Genomic DNA, 23,348 nt, shown 5'->3' with positions numbered 1-23,348 from the left:
ACTGAAACAAAATAATCAAATTACTTTTTTAGAGGAATCATCGTTAAAAACAGAAAGTTGTTATTTTCCCTCCCATAATGCTTCACCTTGAAATTCATTAGGTTCACCTTTGCGCACCGCAGAATTTGTCGCGAAGATTTGCATACATTTGAAGAATAAGTGGCTCTAACCGCCGCCGCTGTTAATCGCCAAAGCTCCTGAGAGCTTTCATCCCTCCTCTGGAGTAGAAAGCGTGTTCCAAACAATCCTCACTTGGAAAACTTTACTTTAAAAGCGCCAAACCAGAACGGGGCGGAAAAGTGCGAAAAATTTCGCACTCTACAGTTTATTTCCATGTTGACTGTTCTCTAATTTAAATGAAAATCCCTCTAAATACCTGCTTAAAAAATAACCACCATAATATTTCTTCTTTTTATGTAAACACTTTGAGATTTGAAGCTTAACTTTTTTAATAAATCATTTGAATATGTACTAGTATGTTTCAAATACATAAGGGTATTAGTTTGCAAAATAAGAACTCTCCAGTAAAGGTCTTTTTTGATTTTTGAGATTAATAAGTATTTTATATGAATACATTCACTTTCGAATATCCACTTCTATACTATACTTAAAAGTTCCAATTTCCAAGAGGGTCAAACTAAATACACTCTAATAATTTTCACTCTCATATTTATCATATTTCACCCTAGAGTGGTACAAGAAGTACAGGACTAACCACATTATAGCTATTTTATTATTTGGCATTATAAATAAATGTTCGATTCTGACAAAAAATTCTGCTTTAAACACCCTCAAACCTACCTCCAATTTACTACTCGATGATTCCTATGTTAAGTACCCTTATCGTTCTTTTAAATCAGTTAGTATTGTTTATAACCAGTTTAATACAAATCAACATAAAAATACTCATTTTATCATTCAGGAACATTTTTTAACTTTATTATAATTTATTTTTTAACCAGCAATTTCATAAAATGAAAACTACAAACCTAGGTTCAGCAAATATATTTTTTTAATTTAAATTTTACTTGATTAGTAAAACTATTTCATAAAATCTACCATGACACGTGTTTTGAAGCGTTCCGCATCATTTTACTACCGTACATAAACTAGGTTTGTAGTTTTAATGGTTTTCATTCGGTTTTTTTCAACCTCTTGACATTACAAATAAGACAATGTCACACTTGTGCCTGTCATTTTGTCATATTGTACAGAAACGGATGTCTCCTCAAGGGCAAAAACAATTCCATTGGGAAACCTGGTTTCCAGAGCCTAAGGGCTACTAAGGGTTAATTCCACTTATTTTTCCCTTATCTATTGTACTTAAAGCACGACAGCAGGTTTCTTCTTCGTTATCTCGATCCTCAATTACATGAAATAAAAATGATCATTTCAGAGTTAAAGCTACGCACACAAATGGAGAATAATAATTGTCAATCCAACCGGACGTGGAAGAGAGATTTACATTCGAATATCTATTCCTCTTTCTTACGCTAAGTTATTTGCTCTCCCGAATATGTATCGTAACTGAATTTTTTTAGAATTACGTTTACCATAAGAACGATTTTATATAGATTTACACGCACGTATGTTTATAAGTGGACAGTAAAAATTTACAATTCAACTGGAATTGGATGAGACATTTTACACACAAATAACTATTCCTTTTTATTTCAAGTATCGAAATAAACTTTTTTTAAAGAAAATGAAATCAAAGTAAAGTACATATTTTGTTTCTCCTATTGGATATAGGTGAAACTCTTTCGGAAGGTGTCTAACAGAATCAATAATAAATAATTGTTGATGTTTGTATTTAAAAAAAGCCAAATTAAAAAAGTCTACGGGATTTATACTGTATAAACTATACGGTTGTACATTTCTGTACCATCCTTGTCGAGAAAACTTAATAATGCAGTTATCATTATTGGAAACCTAAAAAGAAAACGATATGAAAGGTTGTAAACTTGTAATTTTTAATGACAATTCGTCGAATATTACAGTAGGTACAATTTAAATAAATTAAATATTTAAAAAAATTACAGGAAATTCCTCTTAAATGCATTGGAAAAATGAAATTCAATAATTTGATGCTCAAAAATATACGGTAGTGTAATATTGGCATATAAAGGAATATGAGGAATTTCTCATCATATTTTTCTCTATAAATGCAGCAGATTTAGGTAAAATTTCTTAACCGATCTGTCACAAAAACTAGAAACCACAAAACACCCTAGCAGAATCTGGATTCGTAAATACCCGCAAACACATTAAAACGTCGGTTACACTCTCTGGTTTAGCGCGATAGTCTAATACCTAATTAATATGTATGATTTCTCCTAATCGCCTTTGTTTTAATTTGGTTTAAATATTAAACATTTCATTTCGAAACGTTTCATTAAAACAATGTAGATTTTCCCGAAACAAACCCTCTCGTGATAAATGTAGGAATGTAAAGAGTGTTGGGACGAAAGTTTGTCGATTGAGGGAAAGTCTGCCATTCGTCCTAATTGTCCCGTCCAACAATCCCTTGAAAGATAAATTATGGTCGCACTTTACTTAGGCTTATCTGTTTATTCAACTTTTTCGGCTTTGTTTACTTGTTTACCTATGAAGTATATGGGAAACATTATTTCTAAAACTATTTTTTTTAAATGAAATCACGTTTCTGCCGCTGTGTTAAATAAATGTTTATGGGTAAGGCGTATAATATATTTCTAAAACGTTTATTTTTATCTATAAAAATTTATAATTAATTTAATTTTCTATTTATTTGACGCACTCACGACTTAATCCCTTTGGATTAATTAATCGAACTTTTCTCTTATTGTTTTTATACGTATAACAATATAAGTTGTCGTTTTGATGCAGTGAACATAAAAAAAAATTGAATGAAAAAGATAAATGGAATTAAAAAATTTAAACAAAAGGACAAAACAATAATACAAAATTTTAAGGGGGAAGTGGGTGATCTATAGTATATAGATAAACTCTAATACAAGCGTGGCCAACCCAAATTGCACACCGGGCCGCATCGATGACCTAAAAATTTCCCAAGGGCCACTAGAAAAAAAATACAGACATTGGAAAAAAAAATATGATTCCGAATTGTGTAATTATTGATTTTTTTGTATTATAAATAATTTGAATGCAGAGGTAATCAGAAAGTACAATCAGGGTAATTGTGAGAAAAAAAACACAAAATAATGTATTTGTATGGTAATAAACATTTTGAAAAATTTTAACAATCAAAATTATTAATTACGACACATAAATCAAACAAAAATGATAATTTCATTTTCAATAAAACCAATTTTTCATTGGACACTCAGTGCAAGATTTCTTTTTGTTACTTAATTTTTCTAAATCTTTTTCAATACTTGAAGTTGCTCACCTTAACTGGTTTTCGAGATTTTTTGAGATTGCCTTACATTGGCGATGCTGAAGGGCGTGCGAACGAATATTGTTCACTGTTTTTATAACAACATGCATGACTTGGCTCATAGATAATACTGAGTCATTTAGAAGGGTTTAATTTAGTCATAAAATAAACCCTGAAGAGAACAACAGGTTATTGCTGAAACTAGTTGGTTTCAATAAAAACGTGAGTGGATCAATAAACAAAGTCTTTTTATTTCTGAAAATAATATATAAAAATATATTCTTAATACATTACCGCGAGCAAGCAGAAGCGTTGGGGGCCGCATGCGGCCCGCGGGTTACGTTTTGGCTACCTTTACTCTAATACATACAAGCAAAATAATATTCAGTTTGTAGTTCCTAAAAATACTCAAAAACTGATATTGTACAATTATTTATGTTTAATTTAAAGAACTCACATTTTCATTTTAGTGTTGATTTATAAAAATAAAATAAAAATCCTTCCAAAGTGTGGAATAAGTTAATTTGAAAGTATTCACTGATCTGAACTGAATGCTAAATTCCCTCGGTACTAAAAGTCTTCCTTTGATAAAGCCCGAAGTATTGTTAAGAATTTTACTGTCTTTAAATCCTATTAGTGTCCTTCAGAATGCGTCTATAGCTATTTGGCTTCTTTGATCTCTTTTGAGAATTTATTCTGTTAGAAACATCAAATTCCATCTTTGTAATTTTAATACATTTCAATTTTTGACAAATAAGAATGTTTCATTAATTGATACTTCGGTAAAGTTAAAATATATAAAAAAAGGGTTTATGGTGACAATTTATTAAATTTATTGAGAGTAAATTTATTTAGAAATAAATTTACTCTTTCCTAAACAACCGATTTATTTGTTCGATATTTATTGTATCTGATCTAAGAATATTGTTTTTTAACTTGCTTTTACTTGTTAAATATTGTACTTTTTGTTTTACTTGATAGGTAGTGGTATTTATCGGGTAAAAGTGCGTAGATGTACCAAAAATGTGACTACCGAATATATATGTAAGAAAATGTCTGATTTTTTAACACGATCAGCATAAGATGTAAATTTAAAAATTCATGGATAAAAAACAGTTATTTTACATAAATTTGTGGATCTCCTTAAAAATACCTCCTATAAATTTTATTTTGATTTTACTATTCCAGTCCTTATGCATATTGTTATCATAATATTGAAATAACACAAAAAATATAATTTAATATTTTTCAACAAACCTTTCGCTCAACGAATGAGATTGCTTTTATTTTTTGGTTAATTAGAACATGGATCCTAGGCGCTGGTAAATTACAAAGTAATACGATAATTTATTTTATGAAATGATAACAAGGTTATGAATCAATAAGATCTTTTGAACTTGTATAGATAGAATCAAACTTTTAACAGGATTTTTTCTAATTTAAGATTATGTCTACGGGAAAAAATATTTTTAATGTATACATATGAAAAATAAATATTTGCTTTTAATAAAACGATAATAAACAAAATTGTGTTGATTTAAGGCGCGTTGAAAATTGATTTACGTTTTGCAAAGGGTTGAAATACTTGTTAATATAAGGGAGATTTTTCCATTCTGTTTACCGACGTAAATTCGTACTAACGCTAATTTTATTTGCATAGTATATCACTTTAAACGATCCCATTCTTACTTATTCATTTTACTTCCTTCAGAATTGCTATTGGCGAAGAAATATTTCCATAAAACAGAGTAAAACCCTTAGCGACGTTTAAAATGTAACGTCTTTAAATGGAGGTTTTGGCCTAAAGCAACTGGAATTGAGAATGACACTTTTTCATTACCTCCGCTTTGGTTTTTATTATAGTCAAAAGAGATTTTCAGAGCGACTCTTTCCGCCACTTTGCAGCATTACTTTTTAATATGGAAAATATTACTTGACAAAAAATATTAGTAACTAGCTGTACCCAGCCATGTATTGTCGTCTAGTTAAATAAAAAAAAGAAGTGAAAAAGCACATGCAGTAGAGAGCAGTCAAATCATTCCAGTCAGAAATTATCAGTTTTTTTACATAACATATTTTGTCGTTGTGGTATCTTGATAGCTTTTCAGTCCAAATTATAAAGAAACATTTTTAAAGATGATATTCCAAAAAAGTGCCAATTTAGTAACCAATTTTTTTTAATGTTGTTAATTTTATAGTTTTTTTGTAGATTTTCTATTTTTTCGCACAATAATAAAAAATCCTAATATAATTTTTAAAACCACATATTTATTTTAAATAAAATTGCATAGGTACATAACACTAACAACTATCAAAAACCAAGAAAATCAGTACCTACTATATTGTTCTTTCATTTTTTATAACTGCTGCAATACGTTTTGGCATGGATTTAACCAAATTTTGTATGTTTGTAGGAAAAATTTTGAAATCACTCTTTTCCGATGATGTTTTTAATGTTTTCCTTTAACGAAGGCTTCATTTTATTTCATTCGATTGCCATTTTATGCCACAAGTTATCGATAGGGTTCAGGTCAGGACTATTTCCGGGCCAATCCAGTTTTGGAATTCCTTGAATTTTCACATATTCTTTAACCAAAAAATTAACTTCATAATTATATATTTGTCATTTAATATATCAAATGGTCATACAGAAACTACAAGATTTTTCATTAAAAATGATGAAAATTTATTATTATTGTATTTATTTTTCCTAATAATTATTTTTTATTGTATTATAATGACTCACGATCTTTTTGAAGCGCTTTCGTCGTATTTCAATTCAATTTAAAATTCTCTCTGAATATTTTGCAAATATGTTTAATATTTCATACGTGCCCGAGTGATATCAAAAACCTTATAACACGAGATTCTCGAGTTTGCAAAACAAGATTGAGCCTATTTCTGACTTTGCGTAAAACCAATTCTAAACGAGAACATTTTCATTTTCTCAAAACAAACGAATGTGATTCCCTCGCAGATAAGAAAATTCGATTGCAGAAAGCGAGTATTCTATGTTTTTTATTTGTTCCACGCTCATAATGATTATATAATATGATGGATTTCTCGGAGAGAGAGAAAAAACATTTCCGAAATAAAAATCATAAAAGATAAAGCAGATTACAATATCGTAAGGGCGTGGAAACCCCACATCAATATAAAGAAAGCGGGTCTATGTACGTACAGGGTGGCGCAAAAATAATCACCCCATCAGAAGATGTTACAAGTTTTGCAAATAGCTTCGGACGTCAATCATATTTTAGTATTGTAAATTAGATAGCTGCATTATTCAAAATTTTGTTTTTAAATTCCTTTTTTTCAAAATAAAATAAATTGAAAAATGAGTAATGTAAATCATTATTTCGACTTTCACTTTTTTTTTGTTAAGTGTAAAAAATTATCACCATGCCATTGCCAGTGTTGATACACATTTGTGTTTGTTTTATCAATCTGTTTGTAAACTGCAGCTGTCTAGATCACAAATATCAAATTTGATTAACGTACGACGCCATTTGCAAAAATTATAACATCTTCGGATAGGGTGATAATTTTTTCGCCACCCTATATGTGGGCAAGGGGAATCCAAGGAAAAGGAAGGTATATAAAATATGAATCCCTTATCGCTACAGACACTTTTGATCATAATATGAACTGTAATATGTACAGATACAGACATTCTACGGTACAAATAATAATAATCAAAGATAACACAATTCTGATGAAATAAAATACTAATATAAAGGAACATAAATAATATTATCGCTGGGCCCGTGCCAAATGTTCGTACATTTACTTTTTGAGAAAATTTAGGTCATGTTGTCTTGATCGTCGAAAATTCATTTTTGATTTGATACCCGCTGTATACATTTTTGTAAACCAATAAAATAAACTCATATTTATTTTCATTATTCATTCAGACACTGGATTATTCATCCTACGAATAATATAACATGCATCACAGTTGACTCAATTAAAACATCAATCGTTTTTACAAAAAAAAAGAAGTCGAGCATTCCAAGGCTTACGACCTGGCGTTTCGATGGGTTTATTGATTTAACTTCATTAGACTTTTTTGCAAAGTAATGAGCTGTCTTTGCCATAATAATTATTATCGCTTCAACAAAGGGATAAACTTTCGAGTTTCTTTCTGAGATGCTTATAATATTATTTTTTTATTATTTCTTTAATTAGCTTATATTCCAACAAATAGAAACTAATATTTACTTAATCACAGTAAACAAAACATTTATTTTTAAATTCTTTCAGACTCTTTTCTTTCTTGATAACCATGCCACTTAGTTTTTGGAACTTGTATATATCCTTTAATTAACACGTCCCATGGTTGAAAGCTCAGTAAGCTTTTTTATTTAGAAGAGACCTTTATAAAATGTTTGTAAGATTCTTCCCGGATTAATTTACATACTGGGAAATACATTAAAAGCACCATAAAGTTATCCGCTAAATAAAAAGGTCACTTAACTCAACCATAGATAGTGCCAAGAACGCAAATGTGAATGAACGTGTTAATTTAAGGATACATGATCTTCTGAAATTTGAGTGAACTAAATATAAGTGATTTTTCACTCTAATATTTATTCAATATTACCCAGGACTGGACCGGGTAACCGAAGCGGAGGGCTGATCACCTTTCCTTCATATGTTAATGATCAAGGTAACACTGCGTTAATACGATGCAGTGCCCTATGTACCATCGGGTGCGGATAAGGTTTAGAAGAAGAAGCTTCTGAAATTTTAGTAGTGGGTAGAACGGTAAATGTTATACGTGTATGAAGTGATTACTTAAATTAGGCAGGTCGTAAGCTCTGTAAATACCAAGACATTCATATTCTTCATCATCTAATCTTTCTTTCTTTCTTTTTCTCGATATCATATGTATATCACCACTAATATCAACATCTCACACACACGCACACACACATACACACGCGCTCTTACACACTTCACACATACGCATTCACCCTCTCATGAATTCACGTTCATTTACCAACTAGATCTTTTGTATTTATCTTATTGTATTTAATTGGCTTTATTATATGTTTATTTTTTTATGTTTTATTACATATGTATTACTGTTGTTAGTTCAAATAAATCAATTATTATTTGACATCTCATCAAAGATGAAGAAGAATATGGAAGTCTGGGCATTTACGGGGCTAACGACCATCATAGGCTGGTTTAAGTTATCACTTTACACACGTGTAATTATATAATAACACACCAATTCTACCCATTATTGACAACCACATTACTCAAATTCTTGGAAGATCTATATATATTAACAAATTTGGAAACATTATTCTTGAATCACTAGAATTTCACTAGAGACATCTATTGGTGAGATGAAAAGAAGCTTTTTATTGAGCAGAAACTCTTTTATTCGTATGTGAGGTCCAAATCCTGGATAATAATCACACACATGAAAAACGCCAGAAAATATCGTTTTCATTTTTATTATTTAAGCTTATAATTTGATCAAGTTGCAAATAAATCAAATTAATTGAATAAAAAATTAAAATCCATATTGAGATGTCAATAAAATTTTATTCGCTGCTGCCTACATTTATTTTAAAATGGCTTTCAAATAAATAGATAGGCTATGATTCGGTTATTTGTCGTTTATTGCATTCAATTTCTTTACACCCCACGTTTTTGACGTTCCTTGGAGTATTCAGGTGTCGGTAACAAAAGGGGTAAGATGAACACGTCCAAGCATCCAATAAACCAGCGGAGTTCTAACACCTATTGAATTATGTATCGCACCGTGTAAAGTGCATTCTGCCCCGCTCCGTACATTCGGGACGCCGACGCCGACGCCGAGTGGCCAGAGCAACTTTACGGTGTATCGTGAAAAGGACGCAAACTCTTACGAGACGCTCTTTAAATGGTAATTTAAAACACTGTTTTTACCATTATTGCTCGAATTTACTGCATAACTGCACACTTAGCGCTTTCTACTTACGAAATTCCGAAACATATTCCCTTTTATAACAGTACTTTGGAGCGCAATGGCTTGATTAATTTAATAATATTACAACGGCAGACCTTCTTGTGACTTCTGAAACACAATTATTGCCATATATAATACCAGAACTTCAAAAGTACGAAAATAGTCTTTGCCCAATTTAACAATATTTGTTTTATATTATTTTTTGACATCTCGTCAAAGATGAAGAAGAATATGGAAGTCTGGGCATTTACGAGGCTAACGACCGTCATAGGCTGGTTTGAGTGATCACTTTACACACGTGTAACATTCACCAATTCTACCCATTATTGACAACCACACTACTTTAACACACACTTAAGCTCTATATATATGAACCAATTTAGAAACCTTGTTCTTGAATCACTAGAACTTCACTAGAGACATCTATTGGTGAGATGTAAAGAAGCTTTATTAAGCAGAAACTCTTATATTAGTATGTGAGGTCCGAATCCTGGATTATAATCACACACATGAGAAACGCCAGAAAATACCATTTTCATTTTTATTATTAAGCTTATAATTTGACCAGATAATTTATTTACAACATTTTGAGTGTGTCCAAATACTTGTTAACAAAATCTGGATTATCTCCAATTATAGGAGTTATTTTCATATTACTTTTTAACATCTCATCAAAGATGAAGAAGAATATGGAAGGCATTTACGGGGCTTTTTAAGACTTAAGAAACATAATTATTACATAATACCAGAATTTTAATGTTCTAAAATGGTTTCTTGAATGTTTTTCGCAGATACTTTGTGGCACATTTTATAAACTTATACCTATTGGTAGGTTAAAGTGTACTAATAATAAATAAGTGGTTAAAACAAAGTTGTTTCATTTTATAAAGTTTCTAAAATGGTATTTGGCATTTATTGGTGAAACTTCATTTTATAAAAAGTAAAATATATTTTCATTACTCAATTCGGCATTAACTTTATGGATAATAAAACAACACCTGCATAGTTTTTAACCACTTTTACATTACTTCTCAGCGTCATTCTTGCATTTTTTCTTTATATCACCATTTTCACAACTATCATACAACGTTTTACCGTACATTTATCTGAGAGAACTAATTTAGATTGCATCCAGTCTACCATCCTTCTTTTGCTAACACCATATTTCACTTCCATATAGTTGGAACCAGAACTCCATTGTGTAGTGCCAGTTACGCTTTTAAAGAAACAAGTCACAATAAAATGTATTATAAAAATCTTCTTCTTCTTCATGAACCCCTTGTCGTCCACTGGATAAAGGTTTCTTCGGTATCTTTCTATTTCTTTCGGCCGGTTGCTACATGCAGCCAGTTTCTACCCCCCATAGCGACTAAGTCGTCGGACCATCTCTTTTGGTGTCTTCCGACGCCTCTTTTGTTCTCCCAAGGTCTCCATCTTTAAAAAAAATGGAGTCCATCTTATGGGGTCCTGTCTTGCAATATGTCCTGCCCATTGCCATTTTAGTCTTGCCACGCGATCTATTATATCTTCTATTTTGGTTCTGTTCCTGATATCTTTATTTTTTATCCATCTGGCTTAAACCAAGCATGGATCTTTCCATGGATCGCTGTGTGCACTTGAGTTTCTCTGCATTTCTCTTTGTCAGAGTCTCTAGTGCATATGTGTTCACTGGCAGTATGCAGGATTTGTACACTTTTTCAGGCAGGTCGGGATCTCCTTTTTTTGTACAATTTGTTTTAGTATAACATATTTTGGTTTATTATTCGCAGGTGGTGCGCGCGGCTAGTCCGGTACTTCTGCGCGTGATTGCATTAGGAGCTTTATTCATCTACTGCACCAACATCGTCATGTACCCGCGGCCTACGGTCTACACGTGCACGGCTCGTGTGTGGCTGAGGGAGATCGGCTTCTGCCTCACGTACGGCGCGCTCATGCTCAAAACTTGGAGGTACGTATAATTACACAGAGCTTTTCCAATTTTTTTACAATTTAACGTGAGCCAATTCAGTGGTATTATCATAATCTACATTTTTATATTTATTTAAATTTTACTTGGTAAATATCATTTTTTCTTAAAACCTACTTAACACTTATATCAATGCACTCTGTATCATTTCTAAACACCGTGTTTGATCAAATACGGTGGTTAAAAATGATACCAAATTCATTGCATTCGTGTCATAATTGATTTTGACAGGCGGCATGGTTGGGTAGACGCTCGACTTCAAAACTGGCGTCGCGGGTTCGATTCTAGCCAAGGGCAAAATAAATTCAAGAAAGATTTTTTCTCAATTGGTCTGGGTGTGTGTGATGTATTTTTCACATTTGCCTTCCTTATCCTTACTATCCTACCTACAGACAAGCCTCTAATAGAGGCTTTGCGGTTAATTGCTTTAAACAATAAAAATAAATAGTGGTATATACTTTGTCAAATTAAAATAAAAAAATGGATAGATACTGGCCACAAAGGCCGAATATTTTTTTTTAAACTATAATCAACACTCCATTTTCTAAAATTTCCTAACTTTGTAAAATTTAGCAAACTAAGATTTGTTTTCAATCCCCTTATTACTATTTTTATTTCATTTGTTCATATACAGTTATAAATTGAACTTATTTCATTTGGAATTTTGAGTTTTGATTTGGCAGGTTATCTAATTAAAGCATCCACTTTGAGGATAAAACAAATAAAAGTAAATATTTGAAATAATATTTTTTAAGTGGCAAACTAAGGGTTGACTAATTTTTCCAAACGACCAATTTTATCATTTATTGCAATTGTCTCCAAATATATATTTTTATTTTTTAATTAGGCTCTTTTTGGTAAGATATTTTTTAAATTTCATTTTTACTTGATTAACACCAGTTTTTCTTAAAATCTATTTTGACACGTGTTTTTATACATTTAAACAGCATTAACAACTTGTCATTTAAAAAAATTTAAAATAAAATTTTAATAAAAAATGCAAAAATTTTTGTGAGTATAAAAGTTTTGATACTAAATCAAATTCGCCTAAAATCAGTTGCTTAGTAAAAGTTTATATCGATTACTCGTTATTCTTTCAGTTCAAACGCATGTTTGTGGAAATACCTGTAAATTATCAGCATAAAACTTAAGGGTGATTCATATTTACATACACAATTTTATTCAACCGAAGGCTGACTTTCAAAAAGTTACATATTGGTAACAATGTGCATGGAAGCGAGAGAAGCGACATGTCTATTGAAAAAATATTATAATGTGTTGATCCATCGTTTCTTCCTCCACCCTCGAATCGGGATAATATCGGTCGTATAGTAATTTTAAATCCTTTTTCCACAAGTGTTACTGACATAAATGTCGGAATGATTCAATCTGACGGTAGGGTTTCTAAAAATTTTACGATTTTTTCACTACTTATTTTTTTAAGTCACTTTATTACGTTTGATAATCAAAAGCTTTATATTTAGAATTATCGGATTTTTTTATTATTTGAAATTATTCATTTCAACCCATTATTTTTTACTATTTCCGTCTTAATACAATCGATTCACGCGAATTAAAAAATTAATTTTAAAATCAATAAACCCAGTCTATTACACGTCGTTAGCCCTATTAATACTCTGTATTTTACTAAACCAGCCTATGGCAGGTCGAAGCCATTCAAATATTTAGTTTTTTTTTTAAATACAATATCTTCTTAATTCACAATCAAGATATGACTTTTATACCATGTAGTGAAATATTTTGTAATGAAAAGATTGGAACAAAGGGTGACTATTTTTAATTTGTTGGAAAAATGTATCGTTATTTGATATGGATGACGCAATAATGGCTATTTTATCTTTTTGTATGGGCATTTTCTGAGAATTTTCTTTAACAAAAACAACTAATCACGATAAAAATGAAACAAGTTTTTGTTGCGAACAAACATTCGGCTTACTTAACGAAGCAACGCGAGCGACCTTTCCAGAGAATTCCCTCGATTCAGAGGATTATTGTTTCCCATACAGTTTATTCCCGGCTCTTCGATATCGAACTTAGCGACATTTTAGTATGGCAACTAGAGAATACAATTTGTACACTGCTGCTGTTTTTTTTAAATAAAGATCCTTTCACATTGTATCCCCCGGTTTTAAAGAAAATTAACTTAATCATCGAATTATCAATAGTATGTTACAGAACTGTGTACTTAATAATAAAACGTCATCGTGCCTTTTAATTTATCTCTACAAATCTAAAAGCTCTTTACCGAATATTTAAACTATTTTTGTACCGTATACTCTTTAATTTTACCCTTAAACACGTGTGTGTCTGTGTGTGCATTTTGTATATCGCTTACTCCTTTCAACAACGTCATATATAAAAAAACGACAACTTTCAATTGTGCATGTTTTCGGACTTCCCAGAAAATACTTTTTGAGCGTTGTGCCTATGAAGAAATCGAAAAAAAGTGAAAACGGCCCGGTTTAATGCCCGTACTTTATCCCAGCAAAAGCGGCATATTTTTACCAACTTAATATTTACCCGCTGCAGGGCAGAAGTGTTGTGTTTGCATTTTGAAGAAAAGGTATTGTTTTATGATTTTTTTAAATATACTAAATATTTTTCAAATGGAGAAAGAACATTCAGGTTTTACCTAAAAATATCTGTTGCACAGTAAAAAGTTCAATAAGTGGCTTGATATTGATTATTTATTTATTTAATTGTATTTTTAAACTTTAAAAACGATCTCCTGAAAAATCAAGTATTTTGATATAAGACCTTGTTAAAAGGAGTGAGCTAAAAATCATTTAATTATTGTTTCGTTACCATATATCGTTTTTAAATACTAAAATTAATGTAAACTGTAAAGCATCAATGAGGTGAATTCTCACGAACACGGTGCTATATGAATTTTCCGATAAATAAATTTGGAATTTTCAAGAATACATGGAGATAAAAACAGAAAAAAATATAAATCACATAAACTAAGGTATGAACATACTTATATTTCTATTTTTATTCAATTCGTTAGTTTGTTATTCAAATTCGTCTGAAGGCATCTAATATTATTCATAAATCAGAATATTTGCCAAACATGTAACGATAGGTAGTAAAATGTCCTTATAGAAGGCACAATAGGAAATCTACGTAAATAATAGATTCAGCTACGGTCCTATGCCATTGAAAGTTGGCAAAATGAGTCCCGAATAATGTTTCGATTTTCAACAGTCAATATAGAAAATCAATATTAAAAATAAACTAGACAACTTGACTGAGTATCACATGGCTATTTATGGTTTAGATTTTTTTATTTTAGAACTTTTTATAATTTAAAATTGAAGATTCTTTAAAATATAGATTTATCTTAGAATGGCGCTGGATTCGCTATAAGGATCGAAATTAATTGACTTGTGAGACAAAGTAACAAATTTTAGATACCGAATCTTGATATCCCTTTTATTTAATTAAGGTTCAAAAAGTTAATGCAAAAATAGGTTTAAAAAAATGTAAATAATAGAAACAAATAAATTTGCTTTAGATTGCATATCATTTAATGTAAAGTACATCTATAAAAAAGTAAAATTTATATTTGGATTCATCTTTCTGTTTTAAATTTACATTTGTTAAAATATGCGGCAAAACGGTGTATGATAGATGTTCGAATGATGAAATAAGGAAAGAATGCAAAGCTGAGATAAGCATTTTCGATAAAATTAAGAAAAGTGTGCTGCGTTTGATTATGTGGAATGAATGAGTGAGGAAAGAACGGCAAAATTTACGAGGCAAATGTAGTTGGAAAAAGAAGTAAAGGAAGACCGAGGAAAACTCTAAAAAAGTCGATATAATCAACGGGTATGCATGAATCAGGAAGAGGCAAAAAATGTTTGCAAAGACAGAGTCGTGTGGCGTTCTATTCTCTCTGCCTACCCAACTGCTGCAGAAAAGCGGCGTGTCGGTTAGTAAGTTAGTTATAAAAAAGGTAACATCTGTTTCTGGGCATAAGTAAGCAGGTTTACTGATAACCTAATACCATAATTAATTTTCAGTTTAAAAAAAAGTTTTCTAGCTTGTTCACTACGTCCATCAATCACGTAGCTTCCAAAATGGCAGCCTTAAAAATCTCAATAAATACAGCCAATAGAAATATCCACTAGAATCCTTTTTTATACGACGTTTTCATATATTCCTTTGGAAAAAAAATCCTTCCAAATAACCCGAGAATTCCATTCCCGCACAAGCGAAAGACATCCGATTGCTTTTAGCGACAGTTTAAATGCGATTTATGGCCGTAAGATATAAGTTATCAATCCGTATGAAATAAGATATAAATCTCCTAGATATAAACCTTGGGTCGCTCCCGTTTAGAGTAGGTTCTGAGAATAATAATCCTAGATTAGTACTTATCCGCTTACCTGGCATCATCCGAGATTAGGATTCTTGACCCGTGTGAAAAGCCTCTTATTTATTTTTATTTTCTTAATTTTATCGAGGAACAGAAATTAAATTGAAACAAAATTCATCATTTGGCCTCTATGGGAATATCGTGAACGAGTCTAAGATCTAAGAATCGATCCCCAATCGCCCATAAATTAATTTATATTTTCAAACACAGACAGTTAGGCTTGCCCCTAGACGACAAGTTCAGTAAATTTTTTTTTTCATCAAATAAATAGATAAATATAGAAGTCTGGGTATTTTAAAGGCTTAAACCTATAATTGATTGGTTTAAGCGATACGTTGTGTAACATTTACAATTCTGCCCATGATTGACGCCATACTACTCAAATTTCTAAAGTTATATTATGTGACAATAATACTTCACACATTCGATACAAACTTCAATGTTGCCATCTACGTTTGAAGACTATAATTTTAGTCATTATATCGAAAACCATTATTTGTGAGATTTCATCCGAATCATTTTACATATATGAAAAGCTTATAATAAATTTCTCAATAGTTACTATATATTTTACTTTTATTTCAATAAATATTTCATTACCTTTATTTCAACTTTGTTTTAAGTTATTGATCAATGAAAAGCTAAGGTTATAATTGGTCGACGACCTAATAATACATTTACAAGATAAGTACCGTTTCGTTTCCTATTTGTTTGGTTCATTTACAACGCTACATTAAACCTTGAAATTTCTAAAGTTAGTATGAAGTTTTGTTGAATTAGTAGATTGTAATTGTTTTCTGACAATATTTGCCGATGTACTAACTACTAAGTTAGCGTTTGTATGTGTTTACACAATATTATTGTTCAATATAGACAATTCCTTCGGAAACTTGGTAGGTTAAGTAGGTACTTATAAATAACTTTAAATGACCGTAACCAATTTCTCACAGGTACCTAAAACACAGACGTCGTAAACATGTTTCTTCATTTTGTTTTCAATAAACATCGCTACGAGTTATTACATTCGAGTCAGTTTTCTTCAGAAACACAAGGTAATATTTTCAGGCTCGGCGGAATAATATTTTAAAAGGGCTCGTGTTTTCACGCAAGACTGGCATATTTTTTACGACAGTTTTTTTTTACGCTAATGTGATTCATTTATATTTTGCGGACGTGAATAATAACATAACGTTAAATTATGAAATAATATTTCTATGGTCTCTTCTCGTGTTACGTAGAGCACATTTCCGTTTGCTATTTTGAAATCAACCTCGAATAACTTAGGTATCAAGTAATACATCCGGTACTAGAATTTTGTACTCCGCTGACTAATGTGACACGCTTGTATTATACGTCTAGAGACAAAGTAAAACATTGCACCTCGCTTTAACTCTTACATATATTTAGTGAAACTCATGAGATGTAGAGCCGCCATTTCTCGCTAAACTAACAGCCCTTCCTCGAGTAGATGCTGGAGAGATATGTAAATTATATGAAATTGGATTTGTCCCAAACTTGAACCATTTCCTGTGTTTAAACTAACAATTCAGCCAAGTTTGGGGGATAATACACCCATAACATGGCGCGAACTGCTCGGTTTATGGATACTTTTTCAGTTTTCCGTATGGGTTCGGTTAATGTGTTTCCTACGATAATAGAAATCAATTTCCCTAATATGTGATGCGCGAAACTCCCCACATTGTGATTTAAATTGAATATAGATGTAGGCGTTCTGAATCTGGAGGTTTAATATGGAAAGCCACGTTATTACGACATAATATTTACACATTTTGTATTTTATTTTTAAGAAACGCCTAAGAAAGGGCATTAATTTTTTAATTGATTTGAGATTTTAATAATTAGTATATTGTCAAACATCGATAGATGATAATTCACAGTTGTCATCAAAGAATAATTTTTATCATTTTGGATAATTTATACGACGTAATTTTCATAAAATACTTTTTTACCTTTGAGCACTTCATTGTGATTAAAATTAAGAAAAAACAGAAAATTGGAGAGAAAACTTGAAGGTTTAATCATATACTATTTTCACAGCAAAACAATGCTCTGAAATTTGTGAAAAATCACTACCGATGTGATGATAAATTTGTAGAGACGTTATATTTTTAGAGTGACAGTGGTGTTCAAAACAGACGTAGATGACATTTTATTTCATCAAAATGATGCTATCTGTAATACTGAGGCTAAATAAATGCAAATAGACGAGTTCCCTTGGCCTGTTATCTCGTACTGAGGAGAAGTGAATTGGTGATTTAAATATATTAAACAATTTTTATGGTAATTCTGGAAAAAAATGTGCACAAATATTCCACATACTATATTGGAGAAGATGACGAATATTATGCTAAAATATAGTAAAAAAGGCCGGTCAAATATTTATTCCATTATATTCACACGTTACCTCTTTATTCTTTTTAGAAATAAAAACATATTCAGTTTTTTTAAATAAATAATGCAATTGAAAGGATGTCTTTCAAAAAAATAAAATAAAGGCGGTTTACTGAGACCGTATAATTCACCTCTATAAAGAAAACTCTTGAACGCAAATAAAATATGAATATTTTATTTAAATATGCAAATAGCGAACTGTTTGACATCTTTTACATTATCATATTCATATTACATTCATCTTAAATGTACATTTTTATTAGTACTTAACCATTACTTTTTCCGATACTAAGTGTTTACTGTTTGAAACATCGTTTTTTTAAACGTATTTTCTAGACATTTTTTATACAATGGTTTTTTAATATAAAAAAATATAACGTTTTTAAGGGTGCTTTTATGAGATCATAAATAAATTAATTTATTTCTTTTTTTGTGCGTAACGATTTATCCTCAAAGAATACATAAAAACATTTATTTGATAGTTTTATATTTTTAACTGTTGATGAGAACACTAATACTTCTCGAAACCGTTTACATTAGTAAACTCAAAAAAGTGATATTTAATGTATATATATTACATTTAAAACATACAATAATATAGAGGTAAACAAATGTTCTCTTTTTTATATTTAAATCTTAATGTTATTGCACAAAGTCAATAGCAAATCAATAAATGATAAAACGTTTTTTATCAACTATTTTTTAACAATAATTATTTTAGAGTGTAAAACATAAATTTACTTAAATGTGTTTTACATTCTAAAATAACCGGGCTTATTCGAGGTTTGAGCATTTTTGGTCCATATAAACATGCACAAACACACAGACACACACACGTATATATATATATATATATATATATATATATATATATATATATATATATATATATATATATATATATATATATATATATATATATATATATATATATATATATATATATATATGTATATATATTTATATTTTAGATAACTTGCAGCATCACTTTCGTAAAATTCAATTTCAAGAGCGCTTATATTTACCCTTCCTTTCCTTTTTTCAAACTCAAGAACACGAATTCGGGAGATTGAGGGTTGATATTTTTTATGAGCAAACGATATTTTACCATGTTTATTAAAAACATCCAAACGTTTTTCACTACATTAAACAATCAGCAATTTGAATGAGTGGCTTTTACAATTCAATTGTTTTTACGGAAGGCTTAAGATATTATATGGTTATACATGTGTGTACGAACATACTAGAGATGTACGTTTATATATGGTTACAATGTTATACTAACGGGAGTTTGAAAGTCAAATGTTGTAAGTTACACAGTGTGAGTTACATCCCGTGAAATTCGAATAGTGCCTTAAACTTAACGAAAATTTCACAAGTAATTTACTTCTCTTCTCGATTGAAATATCAGTTAATTTTGCCATTAGATCATTTAAACGATGAAAAATAAACCATCATAGATCTCTCTTAACGGGGGTATTTCTATAAGGTTTCGTAGGTCTTCTTGTAATTAATACTATAAACTACGTTGATTCTGTTTATTTTGAAGAATTCGTATTAAATAATGGACTTAAGAGAATAATTAAAAACAGGTTTTTTTTAATATATTCTTCTGAAAATGTCATAAAAAATATCGTTTTAACGTATTTTCTCAAAAATAATTCATTCAAAAAATATATCATAAAAAAAATTCAAAAGCGTTGATTTTTATTGCAGTTTTTTCAGCCTTTATTCTTAACCATACGTTAGGTAGTTTAGCCCTTTTCAAATAAAGCCAAATATTCAGATTGAAACAAATTGTATTTATAATTTACATATTTTCTTTAAAACCTTTACTTAAAATATGTTGCCCAAAATATTTATATATTTACGATATTCGAAAATAATGCTGAATTAACAGAAACACGTATCATAGTAGATTTTTCAGAAATAGTGGTATTCAACAAGTAAAATTTGAATTATAAATTGATAGATATTAGCATAAAGTGATTGCCGAATCGACAAATGAAAGAATCTGTGTTTTGTTACAGGATTTCTGTAATTTTCCGAGTACGTTCTGCCAAAGCCGTAAAAATTACGGACTTCAATCTACTAAAAAGGCTTGGCATCATAGTGGCCGTATTCTCTGTGTTCCTGGTCATCAGGACTCTGGTGGCTCCTCCTGTCGTCATCGTCGGCAGAACAGCAACAGACCTGAAGGCCTACCTCTGCAAGACGGATTGGTGGGACCATTCCTTCACCACACGTGAGTTGTTTCCCTTTTTATTCTATTTCAGCGCTTTAAAAAATATTATCCAAAAATAATAAAAGGTTTTCTTATAAGTCTGATAATAATTTCGATTGATTGGAAGATATTGCTTCTTAGCAATAAATAAGCCTAATACTATTTTCTGGAAATGAAGTTCAAATAAACAAATAAATAACTTTATTTAATTATATCTAATGATGCTTCAAGGTATAAACCAATTTTTAAGTAAATTTTTATGTAAAGTATTTTTAGTTAATTTTTTATGAGCGCAAAAATACCTATCGTTTGAGTTTACTTTCATAAAAAATTTAAAGAAACTATACAAGAATCTAGGAATATTTACCAAAGGAGATAAAACAGTTATGTTTTGTTACGGGCGAAATGTTTTACTTCACGTTTCATAAATAACTTTCGGTAACTTTATCTAAAACATTATGCAAGCGTACTACGAGAATATGGCTTTATTTGGACAGTAATTGCGTTACATTACAAGATTTTTATACCCAGAAGTGCGATAGTTTTAATAATTAAATTTTATACTTATTAACCAAGCGCTTTTAGCTGAGAACATTAGTACAATTTGTCATCTCCGCTGCGAAATGTACGGCGTAACGGTGGGCTTTGTAAAATGGTCGAATCTCGTAACAGAAAGTTGGTATAAATGCCCATGTGCGAGTTTATTAGGTACGTAAGCCCAAATTAGCGGAACCTTGTTTCTGTGTAACTTGCTGTGTTCCGGCAAAATCTGTGTACTCTTACCTCGTCTGCCGTTAACATGAATTATTGTGCTAATTACTCAACAGAGAAAAACAGACCAACAGTCATACTTAGGGAGCGCAATACTCAAATTGGTAGCGCTAGAAGGATTTCGGCCACACAACATTATTTCGCTTCAAATATAGTCGGGGGAATATGAATTAAACAATTACCATTCAAACGGAGCTCGGCATGATCCCTTGGGCGCTATTTTTGGCGAACTTGGGTAATTTACCTCCTGCAACTGCCTTTAACTAGTTTTCCTACTATCAATGAATCGTTTCCCGCGAGTGGAAAACCCTGTCTGGTCTCTGTAACCTCGACAATAAAGACTGTCCCCTTTTCTCATTAGGTTTGGTTTGAATTTAAGCTGTACCAAGTTATTTTAAACAAAAAGAATAAGTTGACATCAATATTTAACAGATACATTATCCATTAAAAAATTAGAAGCTTATCTTCTTATCTCTGTTTGTCATTTATCTAACTTACTAACTAACTTACTTTCATGTCATTTTCCCGCAGAGATAGGCAGAGAAAATAGAACCTCACACTAATATGTCTTTAAAAACAATCTACACTTCTTCCACATTCTTGTATCTCCTCATACATACCCGCCGATTATTCCAGCCTAACTAATTTCAAGTTATTGAAATAATTGATTATGGTAAGTTTAATTCGGTCTTCTTAAACTTCTTTTTTTTAAATTATTTTTTCTCTTGTTTTATTCACATGCCCAAACCATCTCAATAAACCTCTCTCAGTTTATCGATTATACTTATCTCAGTCTTGCAGTCTTTCCTTATATCACCATTCTAACATATATCATACATCCCGCATATAAGAGAAAATATTTCGCCTGGATTCAGTCTAATTTTATCACATCCCTTTTAGTATTTTAATAATGGTTTTTTATGGTTTTTGGTTTTTTTTGTATCTTAATAACGGCTTTATTGTAAATGGAAATTATTTATTTCATTTTCTTATGAGGGTGGAGTCCCTAGTTCTTATTTTATGTTAAGGAGCTCTTTATAAACTTTCAATGTTCCAGTTACGTTTAACGAAAGGATTTATATTCACAGCGCAGTGAACTTCAGGGATAAGAACAAAAAAAGTGAGCGTACCAAGTCGAATACAATATATTTATCTATTCAAGCGTAAAACTAAACTAGGAAAGGTTTTTATCCCCGTTCAGGCGACAGGGGGAGTTGAGAAATTTATGTGGTGTAAGTAATGAGCATTGCACGTGAAGCAGTTCCTACTCGCTAGTCACATGGCTAGTTGTCACCTTCTAGCCAGGGCCTTCAGTCAGGATGGAATCGAACTTTGTTATCGCTTCCGTGAGAAGTGGAACGAGGCACTTCTATCCTCCGTTACATTTTACGACTATTTGCGGTGATATGGGGGCAATAAAAAAAATCAGCCGGGATTTTGTACCGAGCGCTTATAAAATATGGCGGTAGGTTATATGCCTTTACAATTTCGGGAAATAGCACCACGCCTCGGCGTTCAACCACAATAGAAAACACTATGAATTCTAAGCGAAGGTCTGTAATATCGTCCTGCAAATATCGCAGCGTGAAGCCGAGTTAGACGTGCTACCGATACGTTATATTCCTTTGATATCTAAATTTAAATTTTCTCTCCAATATTGTATTTTTGTAAAGTATTTTTATAAACATTACTTCGAGAAGTATTTTGATCAATTAAAATTTTTCAGTTTGATATTTATTTGTATTTAAAATGCTTGAAGTGGTCAAGTTATAAGTTTGAGATCAGAATAATGGGTCGGTTAGTTTAAATTTTATTCCCAATATTGTATATTTGTGGAGTATTTTTACAAACATTATTCCATGGAATACTATGAAATATTTGAATTTTACCATCTTAATATTTTTTTGTAATTCAAACACTAAAAATAAATCAGGTTTAATTCAGAAATGGGTGGGTTATTTACAATTTTCTTTCCAAAATTGTATTTTCGTGGAGTAAAAATACTCCACAAAATCACAATATAAACATTATTTGGTGGAGCATTTTGATTTCTTTTAATTATTCACTATAACATTTGTTTATATTTCAAATACTTGAAAGTGGTCAGGTCAGGAGATGGAATGATGGGTGGGTTTATTTAAATCTTCAAGAATAACAAGATTTTTAAAAATTGTATCCCACAACCACGGGTAGAATGATAAATATTACACTTGTGTAAAGTTATCACTT

At 30.7% G+C, this 23,348-nt stretch overlaps 1 protein-coding gene across 1 annotated transcript in view; it reads left to right on the top strand.

Annotated features, from left to right (window-relative positions):
- Window positions 1–23,348, top strand: part of LOC148311341 (putative G protein-coupled receptor CG31760) — a 269,803-nt gene that overhangs the window by 154,376 nt on the left and 92,079 nt on the right. The window contains exons 6-7 of the mRNA XM_088256792.1: window positions 11,114–11,292; window positions 20,155–20,369. Of these exons, the coding sequence (XP_088112918.1) occupies window positions 11,114–11,292; window positions 20,155–20,369 (394 nt within the window). The remainder of the gene's footprint in view (window positions 1–11,113; window positions 11,293–20,154; window positions 20,370–23,348) is intronic.

This window comes from Brachycentrus maculatus, unplaced genomic scaffold, assembly GCF_059751285.1.
Source record: "Brachycentrus maculatus isolate JH-2025_06_01 unplaced genomic scaffold, ASM5975128v1 h1tg000067l, whole genome shotgun sequence".
In the NCBI taxonomy this organism is placed as follows: Eukaryota; Metazoa; Arthropoda; class Insecta; order Trichoptera; family Brachycentridae; genus Brachycentrus; species Brachycentrus maculatus.
Note: the sequence above shows the minus strand (reverse complement) of the source record. Positions and strands in the feature narration are given on the sequence as shown.